Source organism: Peromyscus maniculatus, chromosome 8 (assembly GCF_049852395.1).
Source record: "Peromyscus maniculatus bairdii isolate BWxNUB_F1_BW_parent chromosome 8, HU_Pman_BW_mat_3.1, whole genome shotgun sequence".
Lineage (NCBI taxonomy): Eukaryota > Metazoa > Chordata > Mammalia > Rodentia > Cricetidae > Peromyscus > Peromyscus maniculatus.
The window spans coordinates 24,898,247-24,921,180 of record NC_134859.1 but is presented as its reverse complement, the minus strand read 5'-3'; the positions used below and the strand labels follow the sequence as shown (position 1 = coordinate 24,921,180).

Sequence of the window (22,934 nt, the reverse complement as noted above, 5' to 3'; positions counted from 1 at the left end):
ATTTATTTGGTAGTTACTAAGGCCTCTTATTCTGTAATATAGAGCTGTACTGTCCATTGTGGGAGTAAATAACATATATGGCTACTGAGTACTTGAAATGCAACTAGTGCTAATGAAAAACTAAGTTTTGTTTTAAAAAGTGTATGTGGGGGGTCAAACCACAACCCCCCCTCCAGCTGACTGTGTTTTATGTAGCTTGATACAATCTAGAGTCATCTGAGAGGAGACAACCTCCATAAGACTGGCCTTTATGAAGACTGTAGGGCATTCTCTTAGTGATTGATGTAAGAGAGCTCAGCCCATTGTAGATGGTACCATCATCCCTGAGCTCGTTGGCCTGGTGTTATATGAAAGCAGTCTAAGTAAGCCATGAGGAGCAAGCCAGTAAGCAGCACTCCTCCATGGCCTCTGCATCACTTCCTGCTTCCAGAGTTCCTACCCTGATTTCCTTCAGTGATGGACTGTGATGTGGAAGTGTAAGCAAAATAGACCCTTTCCTTGCTTTTGGTCATGGTGTCTTATCACAGCAATACTAACCATAAGACAGTGTGTGTGAGCACATATATATGTATGCGATGCCTATGGAGTCCAGAAGACAGTGTCCAGTCCCAGGAAGTTGGAATAACAGGTAGTTGTGAGCCACTCAACATAGATTCTAAGAACCAAACTGGATCCTCTAGAAGATCACCAAGTACTTTTAACTGCTGAGCCATCTCTCGAGGCCCAGGAACAAAATTTTTAATTCCTCATTTTTTGTGTTTGGTACTGGGAATGAAGCCCAGAGCTTATACTTGGTAGGCAACTGATTGACCACTAAAAGCAATCCTGTTATTAGAAAATTCTAAATTTTTTAGAAAAGCAGGTGTCTGAATTTTTATAAAATGTGCATAAATGTCTGATAATATTTTTACATTTAATTTGATAATGTGTTATGGCTATGAAATATGGATACATATAAGAGTTTTTGTACTTTCTCATAAATAATATACTAATATTAAAAAATTTAAAGTACATATTTGACTTTTTATTGGATAGTGGGCATGCAAATGTTCTTTGTGGAGATTGATATAAATGACATGACTTGAATTTCTTGGTGAAACAATTTTAAAATTTTAAATTATAGAACTCACAAATTCCCATGGAGACTATACATATGACTATGCATAGATTTTCAAATAATAGACTTTTTCTAGTTTAAAGTGCGATCAGTTTTGAAATGAATAGAGTTATTAGGCCTTTCTCCCAACCTAGAAACACCTATAACAAATATATATATATATATATATATATATATATATATATATATATATATACACACACACACACACACACACACACACACACGTATGTATGTATAAATGTCAGTAAGGATGTTTATATTTTCTTCCATTGTGTCAGAATGGCTGCTATATACAACATTATGTGAAGATTATGTCTTATGTAAATTAAATGCCATGAAGAAAACCATAGTCACAAGTTTTAGTTACAGACCTCTAATTTTATTGTCAAGGAAAGGAAAAGCTATTTTTCTAATGGGTTGAAATTTAGAAAAGTGAAATCTTTTCAGGTTTTAAGAATGTTTTTAGCCAGGTGGTGGTAGCACATGCATTTAATCTCAGCACACAGGAGCCAGAGGCAGGCAGATCTCTGTGAGTTTGAAACCAGCCTGGTCTGGGAGTATGTTCCCATGGAGAAACCCTGTCTTGGAAAAACGGGGGTTGGGGGTAGGGTGGGTGGTATTTTATTTATCAGAGAAATTGCCAATAAAATATTTAATAGCTCTCTACAGTGTTTAAGATACACATGAAGATAGGTGTATTAGTATGTGATTTCAGTCCCAGCATTTTAAAGTTGGATTGTGAATTCAAGGCCAATGTGTACTAACTACATAGTGAGTTGTTGACTCAGGGGCTAGAGAAATGGTTCAGTGGCTGCACTTTGAGAGGACCCAAGTTCAATTCCCAACACCCACTTGGCAATTCACAACAGTTTATAACTCCAGTTCCCAAGGATTCAGTGCCACTTTCTGGCCTCTGCAGGCACCAGGCACACACATAGTTCACAAACATTTATGCAGGCAAAACACCCATACACATTAATTGCTTTTACTTTGGAAAAGACCAAAAATAATTAATTGAATATCAGATTGGGCTGTGGTGTTTGTGGCACGTAAGTTCATAATTGTTTTTTGATTTTTATACAGAAGGAGTCTCAGAAGAATGATAAAGATTTGAAGAGATTAGAAAAAGAGGTAAACCATATTCTTTCAACTTACGGGGGAATAAATACTATATAATAGAAAGAGAATTACATAGATTTGCAGGCCGAGATCCTATAACATTTTGAGTAATTCTGCAGTGAGGTAAACATGTCATTCATATCAGAACCTCTAGGGAACAGTTCCTTGGCTTAGTCACTGTTCTCATTTAATTTAATATTAACTGCTTTATTGAGCATCCATGACAATGAGGAGGAGGTTGTGGTTGACACACATGTAATGATTGAGTTGGTGACATTGCTGATGAGGAAGTGGCACTGCCAAGATTAGGACTGATTATTTGCATCAGATTTTAGATTGGCAAGCTTTTACCCAGACTTTTTTTTTTTTTTTTTTTTTGCATGGGTGTGTGGTATGCATACTTTATGTAAAAATGTTCACCTGTGCCTAGATGTGGAAAACAGTGTCTTCTTAAATTGCTCTCCACCTTCAGTATTGAGGCAGAGTTTCACAGAACCTGAACTCTCCATTTCAGCTAGTCTGCCCAGCCAGCTCACTCTAGAGATCTGTTTCTATCCTAAGTACTGGGATTACAAATGGGCTACAACACCTTCCTGGTATACATGGATCCTGGGGCTCCAAACTCCAATCCTCATGTTTGAGCAGCAAACCCTTTACCTACTGAGTCATCTCCCTGGTCCTCCCTAGACATTTTCAGTGTGTTGTTTCTTTGTTTACTATTGACAAATACTAGCTTCTTTGTTTTGCTCTTGTTTAGTTCACCAGTAGAGACGACAAAACTGATGGCTCACTGCAGCCTGTTGAATTCTACTGAGGACTCTGATTTCTTCAAATAGCAAACATACAGCCCTTCAAACTAATTTAAATTTGTGAAATTAGGGCCAGAGAAAGCAAGAGTTTTTACAACCTTTAAGGGAATAAATAGCTAGCTATCTTACACTTGTAAGTTTATGGCAAGTAAAAATCATTGTGTTTTGTTGTGTATGTGTGTGTTTGAGACAGGGTCTCAGTATGTAGCTCTAACTTGCCTAGAACTCTATGTAGACCAGCCTGGCTGAAAAAAATCACAAATCTGTCTGCTTCTGCGTCTCAAAACTAATCATTCTGTATTTATAATGCATATCGTTAACATGTGTCATAAGGTAAATATGATTATTCAAATAGCAAGTAAAATAAGAATGCCTGAACACCATATCAAATTATAAGTTTCTTAGAACATTTGAGGTTTCTGGTACCAATCGGATCAATCATGCGTTTATTCTCTCATTTTTTTTCCAGATTCGTGTGCTTTTGCAGGAGCGAGGTACTCAGGACAAACGAATCCAGGATATGGAATCTGAGTTGGAGAAGACAGAAGCAAAGCTAAGTGCAGCCGTCAGAGAGAAAACGTCTCTTTCTGCAAGTAATGCTTCACTGGAAAAAAGGCTTATTGAACTAACCAGAGCCAACGAGCTGCTAAAATCTAAGGTAGTTGAACCTCCTGAGAGCACACAGTGGAATGGTCCTTACCTTTAATTCAAGTTGTTTGGCAGTTTAAGCTTATGAAACTTAGAAGTGGGGTTGAGGCTCTTTATACACTTACACTACAGGGTAGGAGTTCTTGCTTTCACTGGTCCTAATCACACAAACTAGAGTGATGGTGGACATGCTAAGTACTGGTCTATTTCAAGAAGGCAAGCAAGGGTCTGAATAGAATGTAGTAGACATTGGCAAGCTGTTAGTCTTGCTGTGACTATTAACTACTTTAATATTAGCCTACTTCTGTAGGATTATTTTTATCTTTTTTTTTTAATTAAAGAGCTTAGAAATAATTAATGGAGTGAATATACTCAATACATACATTGTGTTTGTAAGTAAATAATGTACTAGTAGATTCTAATGAATGTAATATGATTCCATTAACCAATGGCAGAAATAGATGGAAGAGGCAAGTCACTGTTCAGTTGAATTCATCATTTATTCAGGGCCTGTGATAGGCTCTACTCTTTATGTAGGGAGTAAAAGGTATATTAGAACCTAAGGGAGATCCTGACCTAGAAGGCCTGGACTAGGCCCCACATCCTGTATACTTCAGGTGTCCCAGGCAGCTGAGACTAGTTTAGCAAATGTAGTTCCACAAGTTTTTTCTGGAGTTTGTCTTAAACCCTACAGTGGCCTTTCTAGCATGTACCAGTAAGTGACCACGTAGACCAGTGGTTCTCAACCTGTGTGTTGCAAGTCATTTGCCAAACCTCTGTCTCTAAAAATATTTACATTATGATGATTCATAACAGTAGCAAAAGTACAGTTATGAAGGAACAACAAAAATAATTTTATGATTGGGAGTCAGCACAGCACAAGGAACTTCATTAAAGGGTCATAGCATTAGGAAGGTTAAGAACCACTGACTTAGACTGTTTCAAAGTACATTGCACACAGTTAATAGCTCCGGTGACAGGCCCAGTGATCAGTATCTCAGTAAGTTTTTTTTTGTTGTTGTTGAGACAAGGTCTTAGGAAGCCCAGGCTGACCTTGACCTCTCCATCACCTTGCCTGTCTCAAGTGCTGAGATAATGGGCATCTGATGCCATACCAGACTTAAGTGTACATGCGACTTGGCAGAAAATATTTCTGAATTTTTATGTTACAGTTTTCTGAAGATGGCAACCAAAAGAATATGAGAATTTTAAGCCTGGAGTTGATGAAACTTAGAAATAAAAGAGAAACGAAGATGAGGGTGAGTGCTGCCTTTGGTGTGTACACGGCTCTTGACTCTGGGGACCTAAGAATTTCTCATTTCCTAAAATAGTTATCTCTGTTGTGCAGAGTATGATGGCTAAACAGGAAGGCATGGAGCTGAAGCTGCAGGCCACACAGAAGGACCTTGAAGAATCTCAGGGGAAAATAGTCCAACTGGAGGGAAAACTGTAAGTGGTAAAAGGAAAAAGGTTAAGAGTGACAATTTTTAATTTTTTTCTTTCACTTTAACTGCTCTGTTAAACTATACATAACTATACATTACCAGAATTCTGAATGTTTTAATGTACATATACATTGTTTAGTGAGGAATCAAATTATACATAAGAATCTTCTCACTTCCTTATAGTGAAAAATACGACACATTTCCTCTTGACCAACCATTCCCATGCTGGCCTTCCCCTGTTTTCCCAAGTTTCAGTAACCGTGTTCTATCCTCAGCATCTATGATAACCAATTTTTAATTCCACTCTTTTGGGAAATGTGGTATTTGTCTCTGTGCCTCTCTTGTTTCACTTGATATAACGAACTCTAGTTCCGTCCATGATGTAACAAGTGTAAGGATTTTGCTTTCTTTATATGCTTAAGTCCTGTTCCGCTGTATGTCTTTGCTACATTTTCCTTACCCACTCATCTCTTGACTAGGTGTCCGTGGCTTCTGTGTCGTGGCTGTGTGTGTAGTGCTGAGGCTAGCGTGGGAGTGTAGCTATTACTTCCATATAGTGTGGTTTTGTTTCCTTTGGCTGTGTACCCACAAATAGGATTGTTGATTTGATGCTAGTTCATTTCAGTGTTTTGTTTGTTTGTTTATGAAAAACCTACATTCTGTTTTCCATGATAATTCATGGCAAATTGCTTTCCTACCACCTGTGTACAAGAATTCCTTTTCCTCAGTATCCTTAGCAGTATCCTTACTAACTTCAGACTTTTTAAAAAGATTTATTTATCTTTATGAGTACTTTGCCCATATGTTTGTATTGGCACCGTATGCATGCCTAGTGTATAGGTCAAGAGAGGATATTGGATCCCCTGGAACTGTATTTATAGACGGTTGTAAGCCACCATGTGGGTGCTGGGAATCGAACCTAGGTCTTCTGCAAGAGCTATAAGAGCTCTTAACTGCTGAACCATCTCTCCAGCCTCCAGAATCAATCTTTTTCTCTCCCGCTATCTCCTCCCAGGTACCCTCCTTCCAACCCTTCCTATGGCCCTCCACTTTTAAGTTGATAGCCTCTTTTTCTTCATTATTGTTACCGGTTTGTGTGTATGTGCACAAATGTAAATACAACCTGCTAAGTCTGTTCTGTTATTTAATGAACATTCTTCCTAGGGTGAAGTAATACTTCACATTGGTTTTTATTTTCATTTTCCTAGTGATTAATAATATTAAGCATTTTTGTATATCTGTTGGCCATTTATATATTTTTGAAAAATGTCCATTTATATCTATTGCCCATTGTTTAATTGGGTTGAGTTTTTTACTATTAAATTTTCAAAGTTTGTTATATAATCTAAACATCAAAACTTTATTAGAGATATACTTTGCAAATATTTCCTCCAATTCTGTAGGTGGTCTCATCATAGATATTTACTGTCCAGAATGTTTTTAGTTTGATGTGGTTACATTTATTTTTAATTTTGCTTTCTCTGTTTTGAGGGTTTTGCCATATACACACACAAGCCAGTTGCCCATGCCACTTCAGTGTCCTGAAGCATTTCCCCTGGGTGTGTGCTAGTAATATTATTGCTTTGAGTGTTAAGTTCTTAGTCCATTTTGAGTTGACTTTGGAAGCTGATGGGGTGCTAAGGACCTACTACCATCTTTCTGCATGTGGATACACAGTGTTCCTAGCACCATTTGTGAGAATTCTCTTGTCTCAAGTGTGTGCTGTGGGCCTGTTTGTTGCCCCCTTGGCTCTAGGCTGTTGATTTATCCAGTTGTCTTAGTTTTACACTAACACAGTGTTTTCATTATAATAACTGTGTAGTATATAAAAGCGTGTAGTGTAATCACTCTTGCATTGTCTTTTTTGCTCAAGGTGTCTTGGTTATGTGGTCTTTCACTATTTCATACAAATTGTAGATTTATTTCTCAGTTTGCTATCTTGTTAGAGATTGCACTGAATCTGTAGGTTCCTTTGAGTATGAACATTATAACAATATTGATTCTTCTATCTATAAATATGAAGAATTACTTATAGCCTTTACATTTTTATATCAATATTTTATAATTTTTATTATAGAAATAATATCTCTGTTGTGGTTTGAATGTCACATGTCCCATCCAAGCTCATATTTTGAACCAGATTCCAGTTGGTCATGCCGTTGGGAGGCTATGGAACCTTGAGGAGGTTTGGCAGAGCTAGGGGAAGTAGACCTCTAGGGATGGGTCCTTGGAAAGTTTAAAGCAAAAAAAAAAAAAAATTGCAAGGGGTCAATGAAAAGAGCCAGGTGCATTTTTGAGGTAGAGGCAGGAACATCAGAAGGTCAAAGCTACAGAGTAAGCCTTTTTCAGTCCCCATTTTATTTATTTCTGCTCTGATTTTTATTGTTTCCTTTTATTAACTTAAGGCTACAGTAAGTTGTTAACCGATGTTTTTATTTGCCCTTCTCTGAAAGCTGTATTTACTATAACTGTTTCCTTATTACTTTCTTCATTGCCTTCCTTAACCTCTTTTTTGGGGGTGGGGCAGGAGGCAGGGGTGGTTTTGAGACAGGGATTCTCTGCATAACAGCTCTGGCCATCCTGGAACTCTTTTTGTGATCAGGCTGGCCTCAAATTCACAGAGATCTGCCTGCCTCACCTTCCGAGTGCTGGGATTAAAGGCGTGCACCACCGCCTCTCCCTGGCTCTTCCTTAACCTCTTAAGTGACAATTAAATCCTAATCATTCTCCAACATTCTGACAGTTGTTACCTTCATCTGCTTTTGTGCATCTTCAGTTCTGATGAACAGGGAAGATCTTGAAATCTTTCTTCTAGCATCATTGTGTTGAGATAGTTGTCTAACCCAAACTGAAACACAGGTATAGGAAGATAGGATTAATGTCAAATTATAGCTTTTTAAAAACATCACTGAGCTATAACTACCATGTAATATAGTACTATGTAGAGATCACAATTTTTCATTTTGATGACCTCAGAGCCATATACACCTGTGACACCTTTAACAAAACTGAAAACATTTCCACCCCTCAGAATGCTGCCTCTCTAATCTTTTAATGTTCCTCATCCCCCATACTGTTTTCTCTCTTTTATAAATTTGTATTTAGGGAAAGTTTATCATTATTCTGTTATTGGTTGTTTTTACTCTTTTGGCTCTTTACTCTTTTGGGGGGTCCGCCACCCAGCTCCCAAAGAAATCATAAGCGAGACTTATGAATGCCTGGCCTTAGCTTGGCTTGTTGTGAGCCAGCTTTTCTTTTTGGTTTTTGGTTTGTGGTTTTTTTGAGACAGGGTTTCTCTGTGTAGTTTTGGTGCCTATCCTGGATCTTGCCCTGTATACCAGGTTGGCCTCGAACTCACAGAGATCCGCCTGAGCCAGCTTTTCTTAAATTATCCCATCTACCTTTTGCCTTTGGGCTTTTTCCTTTTCTTCTTCTGTAATCTTGCTTTTACTCTTACTCCATGCCTGGCTGGCTGTGTGGCTGAGTGGCTGGCCCCTTTCATCCTCCTCTTCTTGTTCTCTTGTTCCTTGATCCTCTCAGATTTCTCCTCCCATTTGTTCTCCACCTATCCTTTCTACTGCCAAGCTATTGGCTGTTCAGCTCCTAATTAGTTAGACCAATCGGGTGTTTTAGACAGGCAAAGTAACACGGCTTCACAGAGGTAAATAAATGCAACATAAAAGAATGCAGCACATCTTTGTATCATTAAACAAATGTTCCACAGCATAAACGAACATAACAGATCTTAAAATAGTATTCTACAATACTATTCAGAGTAAAAGACTTGTTCATCACAATTCATATATACTGTCATGTGTAGTATAATTTTTTTCATTTTCATTACTTAGTTTAATTTCACTAAATGACTATTTCTCAGTTTATTACTGTTCTTGATCATTATTTGAGCTGTTTTTTAGTTTTTTGACTACTGAATAAGACAGCTATGCACATGTGTATGTCTTCATGAATGTGTTTTTATTTCTCTTTAATAAGCATATAGGAGTGGGAATCTCAGACCAGAATAATGTGTATTAAACATCTTTTCTAGCTCAGAGTTAAGGGCTGGGAGATGGCTCAGTGAACAAAGTGCCTGCTGCACAAACCAGAGGACCTGAGTGCCCACATAGAATCCCTAGGACCTGCATAAAATGTTGGGCCTGGGGGTTTGTGTATCATTTCAGCACTGGTGAATAGAGACAGGCAGATGCTGCCTGCCTGCTCGTCAGCCAGCCTAGCCAAACCAATGAGCTCCACATTGAGAGACCCTGCTTCTGAAAAATGAAGTCAAGTATAACAGGAGGCCACCTGATGACTTCCCAGCCTCCACAAGTACACACATCGTGTGTACCTGCATACATAAACATATCTCACACATGTCACAGACTCCCACATGCACACACGAAGCTGTTTGTTCATGAATTACCCATGTACAGAAACACATCTACACACACACCACATGCATGCATAGCTGTGCTGTTTTACAACCCTGCAGCCAGGTGTGGTCCTGGAGTCGTTCTATAATCATAGTGTTTGATATTGCTGGTCTGTTTCAGCCTTTCTAATGATGCCATATGCTAATTTCTCATTTGTCTTTGTTCCTGTTTGAAGCAAGGTCGTGTGTCTCAAGTAGCCCAGGAAGTCTTCAGAATCCAGATCCTCCAGCCTCAGCCTCTCAGGTTGCTAGGATTTACAAGCCTGCACCATATGACCTGGCAGTAATTTATTATTTTAATGTCTTATTAATGTTGAGTGCTGTTATGTGTGTTTATAGACTTTATGTATCTTCTATTATGATGTGTCTGTTTAAATCTCATTCATCCCTCAAACTACATCATCTTGAAGAACTTAAATCATATAAGTAATCAAATACTGTACAGCCTGGCATGGCAGCCTCTTAGCACACAAAATGTGATTTGGGTTGGTAAGAAAACTAGGAAAGCTGCAAAATAAGACCATTTCTAATTTATACTGTGGTTCTCATCGTACCGCTTTCATCAGAGCATGTTTGGAAAGCTTTATCATGTAAATAAAGTCTAGTCACCTGTGTTGATCTAAGTTGTTAACCTGAAAAATCACATGAAATTATAGGTAAGAATTTGACCTCTGGAGTTACCTTACCTGACATAATAGTATTTAGCATCTAGTAACTACTATCTATGTATGATTATTAAATAAATGAACCATATGTATATACTTCCTTGTGTTTCTTTTCAGAGTTTCTGTAGAGAAAGAAAAGATTGATGAAAAATCTGAAACAGAAAAACTCTTAGAATACATCGAAGAAATTAGGTAATATAAATAGTAGCTTTAAAATTATCTTCCAAGCTGGAGAAGTTGCTCAGTGGTTAAGAGCACTGGCTGCTCTTCTGTGGCAGACCAGCCACCACTTTTACATCCCAGGGTGCTCTTGAGTAGTGAGAAATACTAGCTAGAAAGAGATACCTAGACGATGACGACGACAACGAGAGGAAAGACACAGGATAGCCTCGGGAGGGCCTGGGTCTTCATCCACCAGCCCAGAACTTTATTCCAAAGGGCTTTTATGACAATGCCAAGGGGAGGAGCAAAGGACCTCCCCCTGCTAGATAGAGCCAAGTGTAGACCCTTCCAAGCACCTGGTCCTCAGGTCTGTGGTCCAGTCATCCTCTTTATGCAGACCTGCTGGGCAAAGCTAACAGGAAGTCCAGATGGGCTACCACACTCTTCCAGAAGGCCCAGTTCAATTCCCAGCACCCATAACCATACATAAGTCTAGCCCCAGGGAAATCTTAGCTGGTGGCCTCTGGGCATTGCACACTGTGTGGTGCACAGACATTCAGGCAGGTAAAACCCTCATACATGTTGAATAAGAAAATAATTGAAAAGTTAATAAGTAAAATGGACCTTACTGGCTGGGGATATAACTTTGTTGGTAGAGCACTTGCCTGGCATTTGGGAAGTCCTGGATTCAGTATCAAAATTGTTTTGCTCATACAAAACAAGAGCACCTTATTTTGTTGAACATGTTTTTTCAGTACCTAAAGAGGTATTCTCATCATAATATTTTTAATGCAGTTGTGCATCTGATCAAGTGGAAAAGTACAAACTTGATATTGCCCAGTTAGAAGAAGATTTGAAAGAGAAGGACCACAAAATTGTATGTCTTCAGCGATCTCTTGAGGAAACCCTCACATTTTCTAAGCAAATAGAAGACCTGACTGTTAAATGTCAGCTGCTTGAAACGGAAAGAGGTATTATGCTATTCATATGATTTCACTTCAGTAAAGCTTAGGTACTGTCTATAAAAAATGCATGGCTGTATGACAACAACATTTTTCATAATTATGTGAATACCAAAAAGCCCATGTGCTGTATTTGGGAAGTTTTATAATGCTATAGTGTTTGTTTTTATTTCAACACATTATATTCTTTGATTGGAAGTAGTTATAGTAGCTGATGACTTCTGCTGTGGGTGGCCATTTCATAATCAGTGCAAACTCAACACTAACGTATCTGTGTAGCTTATGTGATAAGGTAATGACTATAATCTTCCCCCCTCTCTGTGTAGTGTGCTAAAGCAATGGGGTGAAATATTCGGTGAACTGAATCCCTTAGCATTAGTATTTGGTTCTGGAATGTCTCGTGCTTTCCTTTTATAGACGATCTTGTCAACAAAGACAGAGAAAGGGCTGAAAGTCTCAGTGCTGAGATCCAGATTGTAACAGAGAAGCTTGTTCTGGAAAAACAAGAATGTGAAAAGCTGCAACAAAAAGAATTGGAAATTGAGTCACTTCTACAACAAGAGAAGGTAGTTAACTACATTTAATTTTGTTTTGTTTTTTTAAAAAGCTACTTATTTAAATATCATTTTTCCTTTATGTCAGAAAACCTCTGTGGGTATACTTTGAACATTTAGCCACAGATACTGGTACACATTTCTTTCAAGTAGACAGGATAGGTATTTATAATTATCTTAAAAAGGATATCTAACAATAGGAAAAAAGGAAAACAATTTGAACATGCAAGTTACACAAAGAACATTTTACATATCAGTGAGGGGGGAAAAGCCCACTAGAAAATACCAACAAACAAAAAACATGGTCAGGGGATAGAAGTAGATGATTCTAACACAACATTCCGATAATTTGTAAACCTGAAAAGAGGATTTCTCTGTAGTAATCAGTGGAATAGAAATCTTCATTAACAAGGTGTCCAGAAACTAAACCATTTCACTGTTAGACTTTGGTGAAGGTTGACTCAGTAGGAATGGACATGGCACTAATGTGATACTGTATTTTGGGGCAACAGGCAATGAAAGGGGTTCAGTAGGTTAATATATACTGACCCAGAAAGATCTCAACTGCTTCTATGATTTTAAAAATATTTTTACATTTACAGAAAATATAGCATAGACTCCTCCCCAATGTATACATGTATGAAAATATATGGGCAATATGTACTCTAACCTGAAAGTTATCTCTGGAAAGGAAAAACAGATTGGGATAGGCACTAGTGAAAACTAATACTCACTTCACTTAAATCTAGATTTTTTTTCCCCTCAATGATAATGTTTTATAAAACTTTGAAATGTGTATTTTATGTAACAGTGAGATCATAATATACTTTTATCATTTGAATAGAGTAGATTGAAGTATACATATAAGCCAATTGTAAAGCAGGTATAAAGAAAGTGGTGTGATGGTTTACACTAAAAAAGCTAGAGACTGCATTTTCCACAGAGTTCAATTATAAAATATGGAGAACGTGAATATGGAATGTATGTTTTTGTGTGTCCTTTAAGCTTTCTAGTTTAGTTGCCATACTTCATTATCTGTCTTGCACTTTTTGTCTCCGAGAGAGGTCCTGAGGCCACGTCTAATCATCTTGTGCTTGCCTGTCTGAATGCAGGAATTGTCTGCTCGTCTTCAGCAGCAGCTCTGCTCTTTTCAAGAGGAAATGGCTTCCGAGAAGAACATCCTTAGAGAAGAGTTAAAGCTTGCCCTGGAGGAGCTGGATGCGGTGCAGCAGAAGGAGGACCAGAGTGAAAGGCTGGTTAAACAGCTGGAAGAGGAGGCAAGGTCAACCACTGAGCAGCTAAAACGGCTGGACGAACTGCTGAGAGAGTGCGTATTAATAGGGTCTTGTTACGTGGGACTTGAACTATAAACTGTTTTCTTAGAATTCTCTTGTCACCTATGTATGTGCATGGAGGCTGGAATTATCTTACAAGGTAAGGAAGGATACAGAGGAAGGCATGGTAAGAGTATACATATGCTCACACTTAACACCACACACATACATATGTAAGCAGGTATGGCAGTCAAAGTAAGTGTTGCCTAGCACACTTTTACTTCCCAGGACCCAAGAGGTTAAGGCAGGAGGATGATGAGTTTGAAGTTCATCTGAATTGCACATTGAGTTCATGGTATTGGGCCATAATAGTGAAACTTTGCCTCAAAAAAAAAAAAAAAAAAAAAAGAACAAAAGGGAGCCCTTAGTTTGCATGCTTCTTTGCTACTCCATCTTCCAAGAGTCTTTGTACACCAGCAGTAAAATAGTGTTTTAGATCTGGAAACATCTAAGCCTTTTAATTTTTAAATAGCTTTTTTTGAGAGACTATAAACACTTCATTGATTTATGCATGTGTACACACATGGGCAGGCACACATGACTGTATGCATGTGGATGTCAGAGGACAACTTTCAGGAGTTGCTTCTCTTCCACCAAGTGGGGGTCCACAGGCTATAACTCAGATCACTAAGGTTGAAAAGTGCTTTTACCTCCTCGGACAGTCTTGCCTCGTAGAACAATCAGAAAACAAAATGGGGCCAAGTCATAGTGGCTCATGAGTGTAATCCCAGCACTACTGAGGCTGAGGCAAGAAGACAGCCCTGAGCTTGAGGCCAGCCAATGTTGTAGAATGGACCGCTCTCAAAAAAAAAAAAAAAAAAAGAACAATTATAGTTTGCTGGTCAACGTTCAAAAACAACATTCTTATTAAAAGAAAAACTAATATCCTAATATCTCAGTTTTATATCATTTCATATTACTTCTTACAACTTTATTTTTCAACACATGCATTTGAATTAAAATTTAACAATTTTATTCTTTTATTTTTAATTTTTATTATTTACTTTAAAAATATTTTTTAAATGTATTACTGTGGGCAGGTCCATGTGGTGTGTGTATGTGTGAGTCAGGCATGGATAGAGATCAGAGGATAAATCTCAGGAGTCAGTCTTCTCTACCATGGCTTTCAGGGACAGACACAAGTCATAAGGCTGCACAGCAGATTCTTTATCTGGTCCTGGTAATTTGGTTCTTGAATTTAAACTACAATACGTCTTATCAATTAAGTTCCTGAAATCCCATCAAAGTAGCAAGCTGCTATGGATGGGATATGAACCTGTATCTCACGCCTGCCCCTGTTGAGTACTCAGTAATCTCTTCTGGGTTTTTTTGTAATTCATGACGAAGAGGCACCCCAGGGTTTTGTGTACCCTCTTTCGGGGAGCAGTACAAAGGTGTTGTGGGGATTGTTCTAAATTGCAGCTGGTTTTGGAGAATGGGAACCTGGAAAAGTTGAGTAGATAACCCATTTTCTAAAGGGGGTTCTGATTTCACAAGAGCTTTATTTGCTAGCTTGACTAGTTAGCTGTGTAATTCCAAGAAAAATGGCTTTTACGAACGCCTTCATATTCTCTTCATTAGGTGCCCTGTGAGCTGCTGTCCTCTAAGGTCCTTCTTAGACTACACATTTTAGGCTTACATTAAAAAAAAACAAAAACTGAAAGTCAGTCTTCCCAGGGAAAAGGAAAAATATTTTTATAACAAACCACTTAGTAGCATTTGGTTGTTTGTGCTGTGATCCTCCTCACTGTGCAGTGACCTGCTCTGTCTTGCTTGACTGTGGTCCTCACTGTGCAGTGACCTGCTCTGTCTTGCTTGACTGTGGTCCTCACTGTGCAGTGACCTGCTCTGTCTTACTTGACTGTGGTTCTCCTCACTGTACAGTGACCTGCTCTGTCTTACTTGACTGTGATCCTCCTCACTGTGCAGTGACCTGCTCTGTCTTAATTGACTGTGGTCCTCACTGTGCAGTGACCTGCTCTGTCTTACTTGACTGTGGTCTCCTCACTGTGCAGTGACCTGCTCTGTCTTAATTGACTGTGGTCCTCACTGTGCAGTGACCTGCTCTGTCTTAACTTGACTGTGGTCTCCTCACTGGGCAGTGACCTGCTATGTCTTAATTGACTGTGGTCTCCTCACTGTGCAGTGACCTGTCTTATTTGACTGTTCCACTTAGAATTGAGCAGTGCTTACTTTTCCTTCACTCTATTTTAGAGATCCTTCATAAACTCATATCCTATCCAAACATGGTAGAGCGTTTTTTTTATTTAACTTCTTTATTGACTCTGGGAGTTTCATATCATGCACCCCAATTCTGCTCACCTCCCAGTTCCCCCCACATCCTCTCCTCATCCTTGCCATGCCCCCACAAAAGAAAACAAAACAAAGCAAGCAAGCAAACAAAAGCAAAAGCAAAAACAACCACAGAAAAACCTCTTTGCTTTTTCTTTCCTGCCTCTCCAACACCTCTTCATTTGTCCTAGTGGCATTAGAGGCTTTGGTGTATCACATCAGCTATATTGGCAAATGTTCATTGTAATGAGTCATTGGCCTGGTTCAAGGCCTCTGGCTTCTGGCACACCATCATCACTGGATCCTCACTGAAACTCTTCTGGGATATCCTGTGTCCACCCCGAGTCTTAGAGGTCTTACTGGTATCACAGGACTGGTCCCCTTTATGAATTCCAACAGGTCCTACATAGGGTAGATGCTAGGGTGGGACAACCCAAGGCCCAGTTGTGGGCCTGCATGGTAGCCAAACTGGTCAGTCCAGGCCATTGGGACCACCCACCTCCAGTGAGGGGGTGGAGTCAACTCCCCTACGTGTATACCCTCAGGGTAGGTCTACCCTTACCTGTGTTGAGGGGTTGGGCCATCTCTCCCGAGTGCAGGGTCCAGCTCTCTTGCTGTAGTGTCCAGTAAGAGGCAAGGCCAACTCTCCCAGGGTCAGTGAAAGGCAGGGCTGGCTCAGCATGGCCCTCTAACTTCATCTCACATGGGGCCACAGACATCAACATATACCCCAGCTGCAGCTGGACCATGGACCCAGACATGGCCCTGTGCAGCAGCTCGGGCCCGGAGGACATCCTGCCTCTGGGTAGAAGGAATAGCCACAAAGGTTGTGATGGTTCTGGCGGCCACATGGCTGCTGGACACCACCAAGGCCTCAGGTTGTGGCCCCAGCTCTGGGTCTCTTTGTGTCCTTTGGTGGCAATCAGAACCCAGATTTCAGCACAGACCCAAGCCATGGTAGAACCATGGACCCAGTCATGGTCCTCGGCAGCAGTGTGGGTCTGGTTGTCCCCATGGCCCCATGTGATGACAAAGGTTACCCAGATCGGTTCAGCCCCAGCAGCAACGTGGTTTGTGGAGGCAAACAGCACCAGGAAGGCCCAGACCACTAGAATTAGCATGGCACTTGATGGCCAGTCGGAGCCATGGACAGCAAAACAGAGCCTGGCTACTGTAGGACCAGGGACCCAGACATGGCCCTCGGCAGCTGCTCAGCCTGGACATGACCATGGCCCTAGCTAGCAAGCAGGCCTCCAGCATCTGCCCACTCCTCACCATCTTCATTTCTTCTTTCTGCATCTTTCCACAGGGCATGAACCACTCCACTTTTACCTCTCTCATTTCTCCACCACGTGTTTCTTTATCATATATAATAAGGCCCAAATGCCCCTTGAGAACCCCGGCTGGCTCGACCTTACAGAACTTTAATAATATGCAATATTTGAAAAAGATACTTGAAATTTGTAGTATGCATTCAGAAAAATGACTTAAAACCTATTTTGCTACTGTACAAAACTGAAGATTTTGTTAGTGTTGGGCATGTTCTATCTTTCCACTTGGTGGGCTGAGAGGATTGTGAGCTCAAGGCCAGCTTGGGCTAAATATAGCAAGATCTTATCTCAAACAAAATTGAATAATAATGGCAGTTATGGATTAATCATATCATCAAAAATACACATTAGTACTATAATTACTTTTCAAAAGATTTTTTAATGTGAAGTGTCTTTAACTTTGTATAGTATTTATTATCTCAATACAGGGAATTAAACTTCATTAAGTCTAGGTGCTTTTAGCTGGCATTGCATTCAGTCTTTATTTATTTTTTTATTTTATTTTATTTATTTTAATGTGAATTGGTGGTTTTGCCATGGGTGTCGGGTCCCCTGAAACTGGCATTAAAGACAGCTGCCATGTGGGTGCTGGGAATTGAACCCATGTCCTCTGGAAGAGTAGTCAGTGCTCTTAACCTCTCAGCCATCTCTCCAGCCACACATTCAGCCTTTAGACCTGACTATTCTGTAACATTGGTTTTTTTGTTCTTTCCTCTAAATTGCCTGCACAATGCAGGAGATATGAAAGGAAATACAGTAGAAAGTATATATAGAAGAAGTCAGTAAATAAGTTAGTAAAACCATCATGCTATGAGATTAAGTCATAAATGTATGTCTTTAAATTACATACCAGCTATTGTGAAGAATTGTATGAGATATATGGTGCACAATTTCTGATCTTTTGTCATTTTTTTCGTGTTCTTAGGAAAGAAGTTGAGCTGGAGAAAAGTAATGCTGCTCACATCCATGACACCTTGACTTTACAGGAGAGGTATAATGATACAGTGCAAGATCTTAGAGACATTACTGCTCAATTGGAAAGGTATCTTTCTTTGTAGTGTTCACTATGGAATATGTGAGTGGGGAGGAGTGTTTACCTACAGAAATCTAAGAACAAAGCAATCCATAGAGATGATTGCCATTACTTTAAATTCCATGATGACTGGCTGTAAATGGGCACTTGGTGTCATCTGGTAATCTTCCTGTACTTATATAAATGTTTCTTTTCCTACCATCCTGTTCAAACTAAAGGCAACCGTTAGCACCACTATCTTACTTTCCTGATAGTATCTTTTGAAAAAAACATCAAAGGCTCTTCTAGCTTCATCTGACTTAGGAGCACGTAAACTTATCGTATCTCCCTGACTATTTAATAATTTCTTAAGTTTCTTGGTTGCTTTTCTTTCCCTCTGCCACACCCATTACCCCTCTTCCTTAGATACTCTTGCTATAATAGCATTGGTTAGCCTGGTACTACCTTTATAGCCCAGGCTGGCCTCAAACACAAGTCCTGCCTTAACCTTTGAGTGTTGGTATTGCAGGAATGCTCCTCTGTGGGTGGAAGCTAATATTTTAGTCTTTTTAGCCTTCAGTGACCATATAGTATCATTTCTTCCTTGTCTCTTAATTTTTGTTGGCTAGGGTTGGTGACTCACACCTGTACTCTTTCCCTTGAAAATTTTAAAGCAGAATTACAGTAAGTTTGAGGCCAGACCAAGCTACACAGTGATTTCTAGTCCAATATAGTGTGATCCTATGTTGGAATGAAAAAGAGAAAATTAGAAATGTTTTCAGTCAATATGAATATATTTTGATGTGCAGTCATTTTTAAATGCAGAAGTTAAAAAGAAAACAATTCCATTGACCGTCACCTTTACCTCCCCAAGAGCACTCATTCCCAGCGCTTTTGTAGCACAACATTCTATTCTTCTCACAGTCTATCTTCTCGGAATCATCTTGGGATAATGTAATTTTCATATAGTTATTTCATATTGTACTCCTACCGCATCCTTCCTATTTTCCTTTTTTGGGTGACTGGGGCAGACTCTCTCTGTATAGTTCTGACTGTCCTGGAATTATCTATGTAGACCAAACTAGCCTTCAACTCACAGAGATCCACCTGCCTCTGCCTCCCAAGTGCTGGGATTGAAGGTGTGTGCCACCACATCCTAGCCCTATTTTCCTTTTTCAAAAAGGTCAAGGGCGCTAGAGAGTTGGCTCAGTGGTTAAGGGCACCAAGTGCTCCTCCAAAGGACCCAGGTTCAATTCCCAACATCACGTGGTGTCTCAGTCATATGTGTAGTTTAAGGGTATCAGATGTCATATTCTGGATCTTTGGACACTGCACATATGTCGAACAGAAAATATTATGTAAACTTTTACCTCAGAGTACTGAATTCTTACCTGTGTCAGTACATGAATATATTATAAAGTTTTTTCTTCTGCTAAGAAGTATATCAAATCTACACTTCGTTACGTATACAGTAGGAAGAAAAAGTGTTAACTTTTTTTTTTTCTGATAAGCTATAAAGCATCAACACTTAAAGAAATAGAAGATCTTAAGCTGGAGAAACTGACTCTACAAGAAAAAGTAGCCATGGCTGAAAAAGGTGTAGAAGATGTTCAACACCAGCTGTTGACAGCTGAGAGCACAAATCAAGAATATGCAAGGTGAGTAACACAAATGTTCTGTTAAAGAAAAAACTTACAGCTTTTTGTTTTGTTTTGAGACGGGGTCTCACTATGTAGACTTGGCTGGAACCTGCCATATAGTGCAGGCTGGCCTCTGCCTGACTCTGCCTCCCAAGTGCTGCAATTAAAGGCAAAGCCTGCCACATCTAGTCAGGATTACAATTTTTTTTTTTTTTTTGGTTTTTCGAGACAGGGTTTCTCTGCGTAGCTTTGCGCCTTTCCTGGAGCTCACTTGGTAGCCCAGGCTGGCCTCGAACTCACAGAGATCCGCCTGGCTCTGCCTCCCGAGTGCTGGGATTATCGCCCGGCTCAGGATTACAATTTTTAAGAATTTCTTCTACTGCTTTGTATTTTTTTCCCCCCGAAAAGAAAGGGATAAAAATTGAAATGTCTATCAGATGTTTAGTGGATTCTTTTTTCTCAAATCTAAGGATGCTTCTAGATCTGCAGAACAGATCAACATTGAAAGAAGCAGAAATTAAAGAAATCACATCTTCGTCTCTTAAGAAAATAACTGATCTGCAAAATCAACTCAGACAACAGGATGAAGATTTTAAGAAGCAACTCGAAGAGGAGGAAGCGAGGTAATTCTGGCTTAGACCTTGAGTGCCATATAATGCATTGGTTTTTCTCTAATAAATTGAAAAACATGATTTTTTTAACTTAATTTCCCCATACAGAAAAGCAGAGAAAGAAACTGCATTGACAGAATTAACTGTGGAGAGTAACAAGTGGCGTCTCCTTTATGAAGAGCTGTATAATAAGACTAAACCTTTTCAGGTTTGTTGCTTATAATTAAACCTTTGTTTTTAGAAGCATAAATACTTATTTGTAACAAAGGAGTTTGTGTATGGTGTTGAAAATCTACAACTTCTTGTTAAATTCACATTTGCACTTCCCCTTTTTAAACAAGCATTTATAATCATTACTTTATACAGATATAGATATGTAAATACAACATTGAGGTGGAGAGGTCTGTTATTTAGTTTATCATAAAGAGCCCAAAGATATGCCACGAAAATACTGACTAGAATGGATCGTTAGTAGAAAATGCCTATTTTGAACAAGTTACATACATGTGTGAAAACTGAAGCCTCTATTTTGTAACTCATAGCAGTGGTTGTTTTTTTGGAGGCAGTGTTGAGACAGAGTTTTTCTGTGTAACATCCCTGACTGTCCTAGAATTCACTCTGTAGCCCAGGTTGGCCTCAAACTCACAGACATCCACCTGCCTCTGCCTCCCGAGTGCTGGGACTAACGGTGTGTGCACGACTGCTCCTGGCAGAAGTGTAAGCTAAAGTCATCTCTACGGAACAGATATGTTTTGAAATGTCTTTTTTAGTGTGTGTGTGTGTGTGTGTGTGTGTGTGTGTATACATGATTATTATATTTGTGGAGGTCAGGGGACAAATGGCAGGAATTCATTCTCTCTGTCTACACTGTGGGTCCCAGTAAAGGAACTTGGGTCATCAGACTTGACAGTGAGCCTTTACCTCCTGAGCCATTTCTCTGCCCAGCTTAAAGGTTATAACTCATATCAGATACAGGGCACCAAATTTAAAGCTCAGAGGAAGCTCTTCCCAGGAAATTAGAGATCTGTTTCACACTAACATCTCTCTTTTCCTTTTCAATTTATTTATTTATTGACATTACTGGGCTTTGAGTCCAGGTCCTCATAGATACTATGTTCTTCCACTGAGCTACTTCTCTGCTCCCAGCCTATTCTTTAATTTTCTTTTTAAGAAAGTATAATTAAACTTTTTGCAGGCTGGAGAGATGTCTCAGTGGTTAAGAGTACTACCTGCTCTTCCAGAGGACCCAGGTTCAATTTTTAGCACCCACGTGGTAGTTCCCAACTGGCTGTAACTCCAGTTACAGGGTATCCGACACCTTCTTCGGTCTCCATGGGCATGATGGTGCAGAGACATACAGCAGACAAAATCCACATATACATAAAATAAAGTAAAAATAAAGAAATAAGCTTACTTGGATCTATTTTAAGAATGTATTTCTCCCCTGTTAGTCTTGGCTGTGACTTGGTGCTTCTGCAGTATCTCTTCACTATGTAGTCATGCTTACACCTTAACTGCATATTAACAGTTTTCAAATTTTATCTGGTACCCAGCACTTGAGAGGCAGAGGCAGGCAGATCTCTGAGTTAAGAGGCCAACCTGGTCTACAGATTTAGTTCCAGGACAGCCAGGACTACACAGAAAAATCCTGTCTTGAAATTTTAAAAAAAAAAAAAAAAAAAAAATTATCTGGGGATGAACTCAAGTAGAGTGTGCTTGGCACGTACAAGGTCCAGAGTTCAATTTCCAGCACTACATAAAAAGAATGAAACCGAAAGTAACGAGCTAAATATTTTGATTTATAATTTCTCTAGCTTTATTGAAATACAATTGACAATTTTAGTAGACATTCAATTTTAATGTAGTTATAAGAAGTGCTTTCTAATAAACAACTTGAAATTAGTGGTCCTGAAGGCTCTCCTGGTAGGAACATCAATCATTCACTTGTTACTCTGTGGTGTGTATTTTGATATGCTCTATCTCAGTATTTCTCAAGTTACTCTCCTGATTTTTGTACTATAGTTCATCCTTTGGTTTTCAGATGAAGTCTTGCTCTATAACCCAAACTGACCTGGTACTCAATGTGCCACACAGCCTGGCCTGGGATCTGAAGTGCTCCTCCAGTACCAGGTTCTAGCATTATGAGTATCAGCCTCATGTCTGACTATCTTTGTTTCCTTTAGACCCTAGGCTGGCCTGGAACTTTCTGTGTAGCTGGACATGGCCTTGAATTCCCGATCCTCCTGCTTCTGCCTTCTGAATGCTGAATTTATAGCGATAGACAATCATATTGGCAATACCCTCATCTTTTTATAAAGAAAAGGTGGTGGGCATGTGCTTTTTTAATCCCAGCACCCAGGAGGCAGAGGCAGATAGATAAAGTTCAAGGCCACCCTGATAGTGTGTTCCAGGATAGTCAGGACTACATAGTGAGACCTTATCTCAAAAACAGTAACAAAAAAGCCTACAAACAAAAAAGGAGTGGAAGCAGATATCGGTTATAAAGTTGATACTTTGCTGATAGATTAAGAAAGCTGCTGACTCTATTGCTTTTCTTTTGATGATACTTAAGATAAAAAAATGCAAAGCTTAAAAGATTTTCTTGAGTTTATAGAGCCTTCAAGAAAAGTGGGAGTTCTGCTTGTTATATTATTTTTATTTATGCTTTATATGAACTTAATAAGATTTAAAAGTTTTAGGCCAGACATGATTGCAAATGCTTTTAATTTCTGGTGTTGGTGTAGAAGCAGAAGGATGCACAAGTTCAACAATTTTAAGTCTTAGTTTCATTAAAAAAA

At 39.3% G+C, this 22,934-nt stretch overlaps 1 protein-coding gene across 5 annotated transcripts in view; it reads left to right on the top strand.

The window, feature by feature from the left end:
• The window catches only part of Hmmr (hyaluronan mediated motility receptor), a 32,622-nt gene that overhangs the window by 6,488 nt on the left and 3,200 nt on the right, over positions 1–22,934 (top strand). For 4 of the 5 annotated variants that reach the window (XR_013053219.1, XR_013053220.1, XR_013053221.1 and 1 more), the window contains exons 4-15: positions 2,204–2,251; positions 3,518–3,706; positions 4,869–4,955; positions 5,045–5,145; positions 10,356–10,430; positions 11,196–11,371; positions 11,780–11,928; positions 13,029–13,243; positions 17,799–17,915; positions 19,397–19,543; positions 19,996–20,148; positions 20,245–20,344. Coding sequence is in view for 2 of the 5 variants with exons in the window: in XM_006971626.4 (XP_006971688.1) it covers positions 2,204–2,251; positions 3,518–3,706; positions 4,869–4,955; positions 5,045–5,145; positions 10,356–10,430; positions 11,196–11,371; positions 11,780–11,928; positions 13,029–13,243; positions 17,799–17,915; positions 19,397–19,543; positions 19,996–20,148; positions 20,245–20,344 (1,557 nt within the window). In the remaining 3 variants the exon portion in view is untranslated. The remainder of the gene's footprint in view (positions 1–2,203; positions 2,252–3,517; positions 3,707–4,868; positions 4,956–5,044; positions 5,146–10,355; positions 10,431–11,195; positions 11,372–11,779; positions 11,929–13,028; positions 13,244–17,798; positions 17,916–19,396; positions 19,544–19,995; positions 20,149–20,244; positions 20,345–22,934) is intronic. The other variant, XM_076578178.1, reaches the window with a different exon arrangement.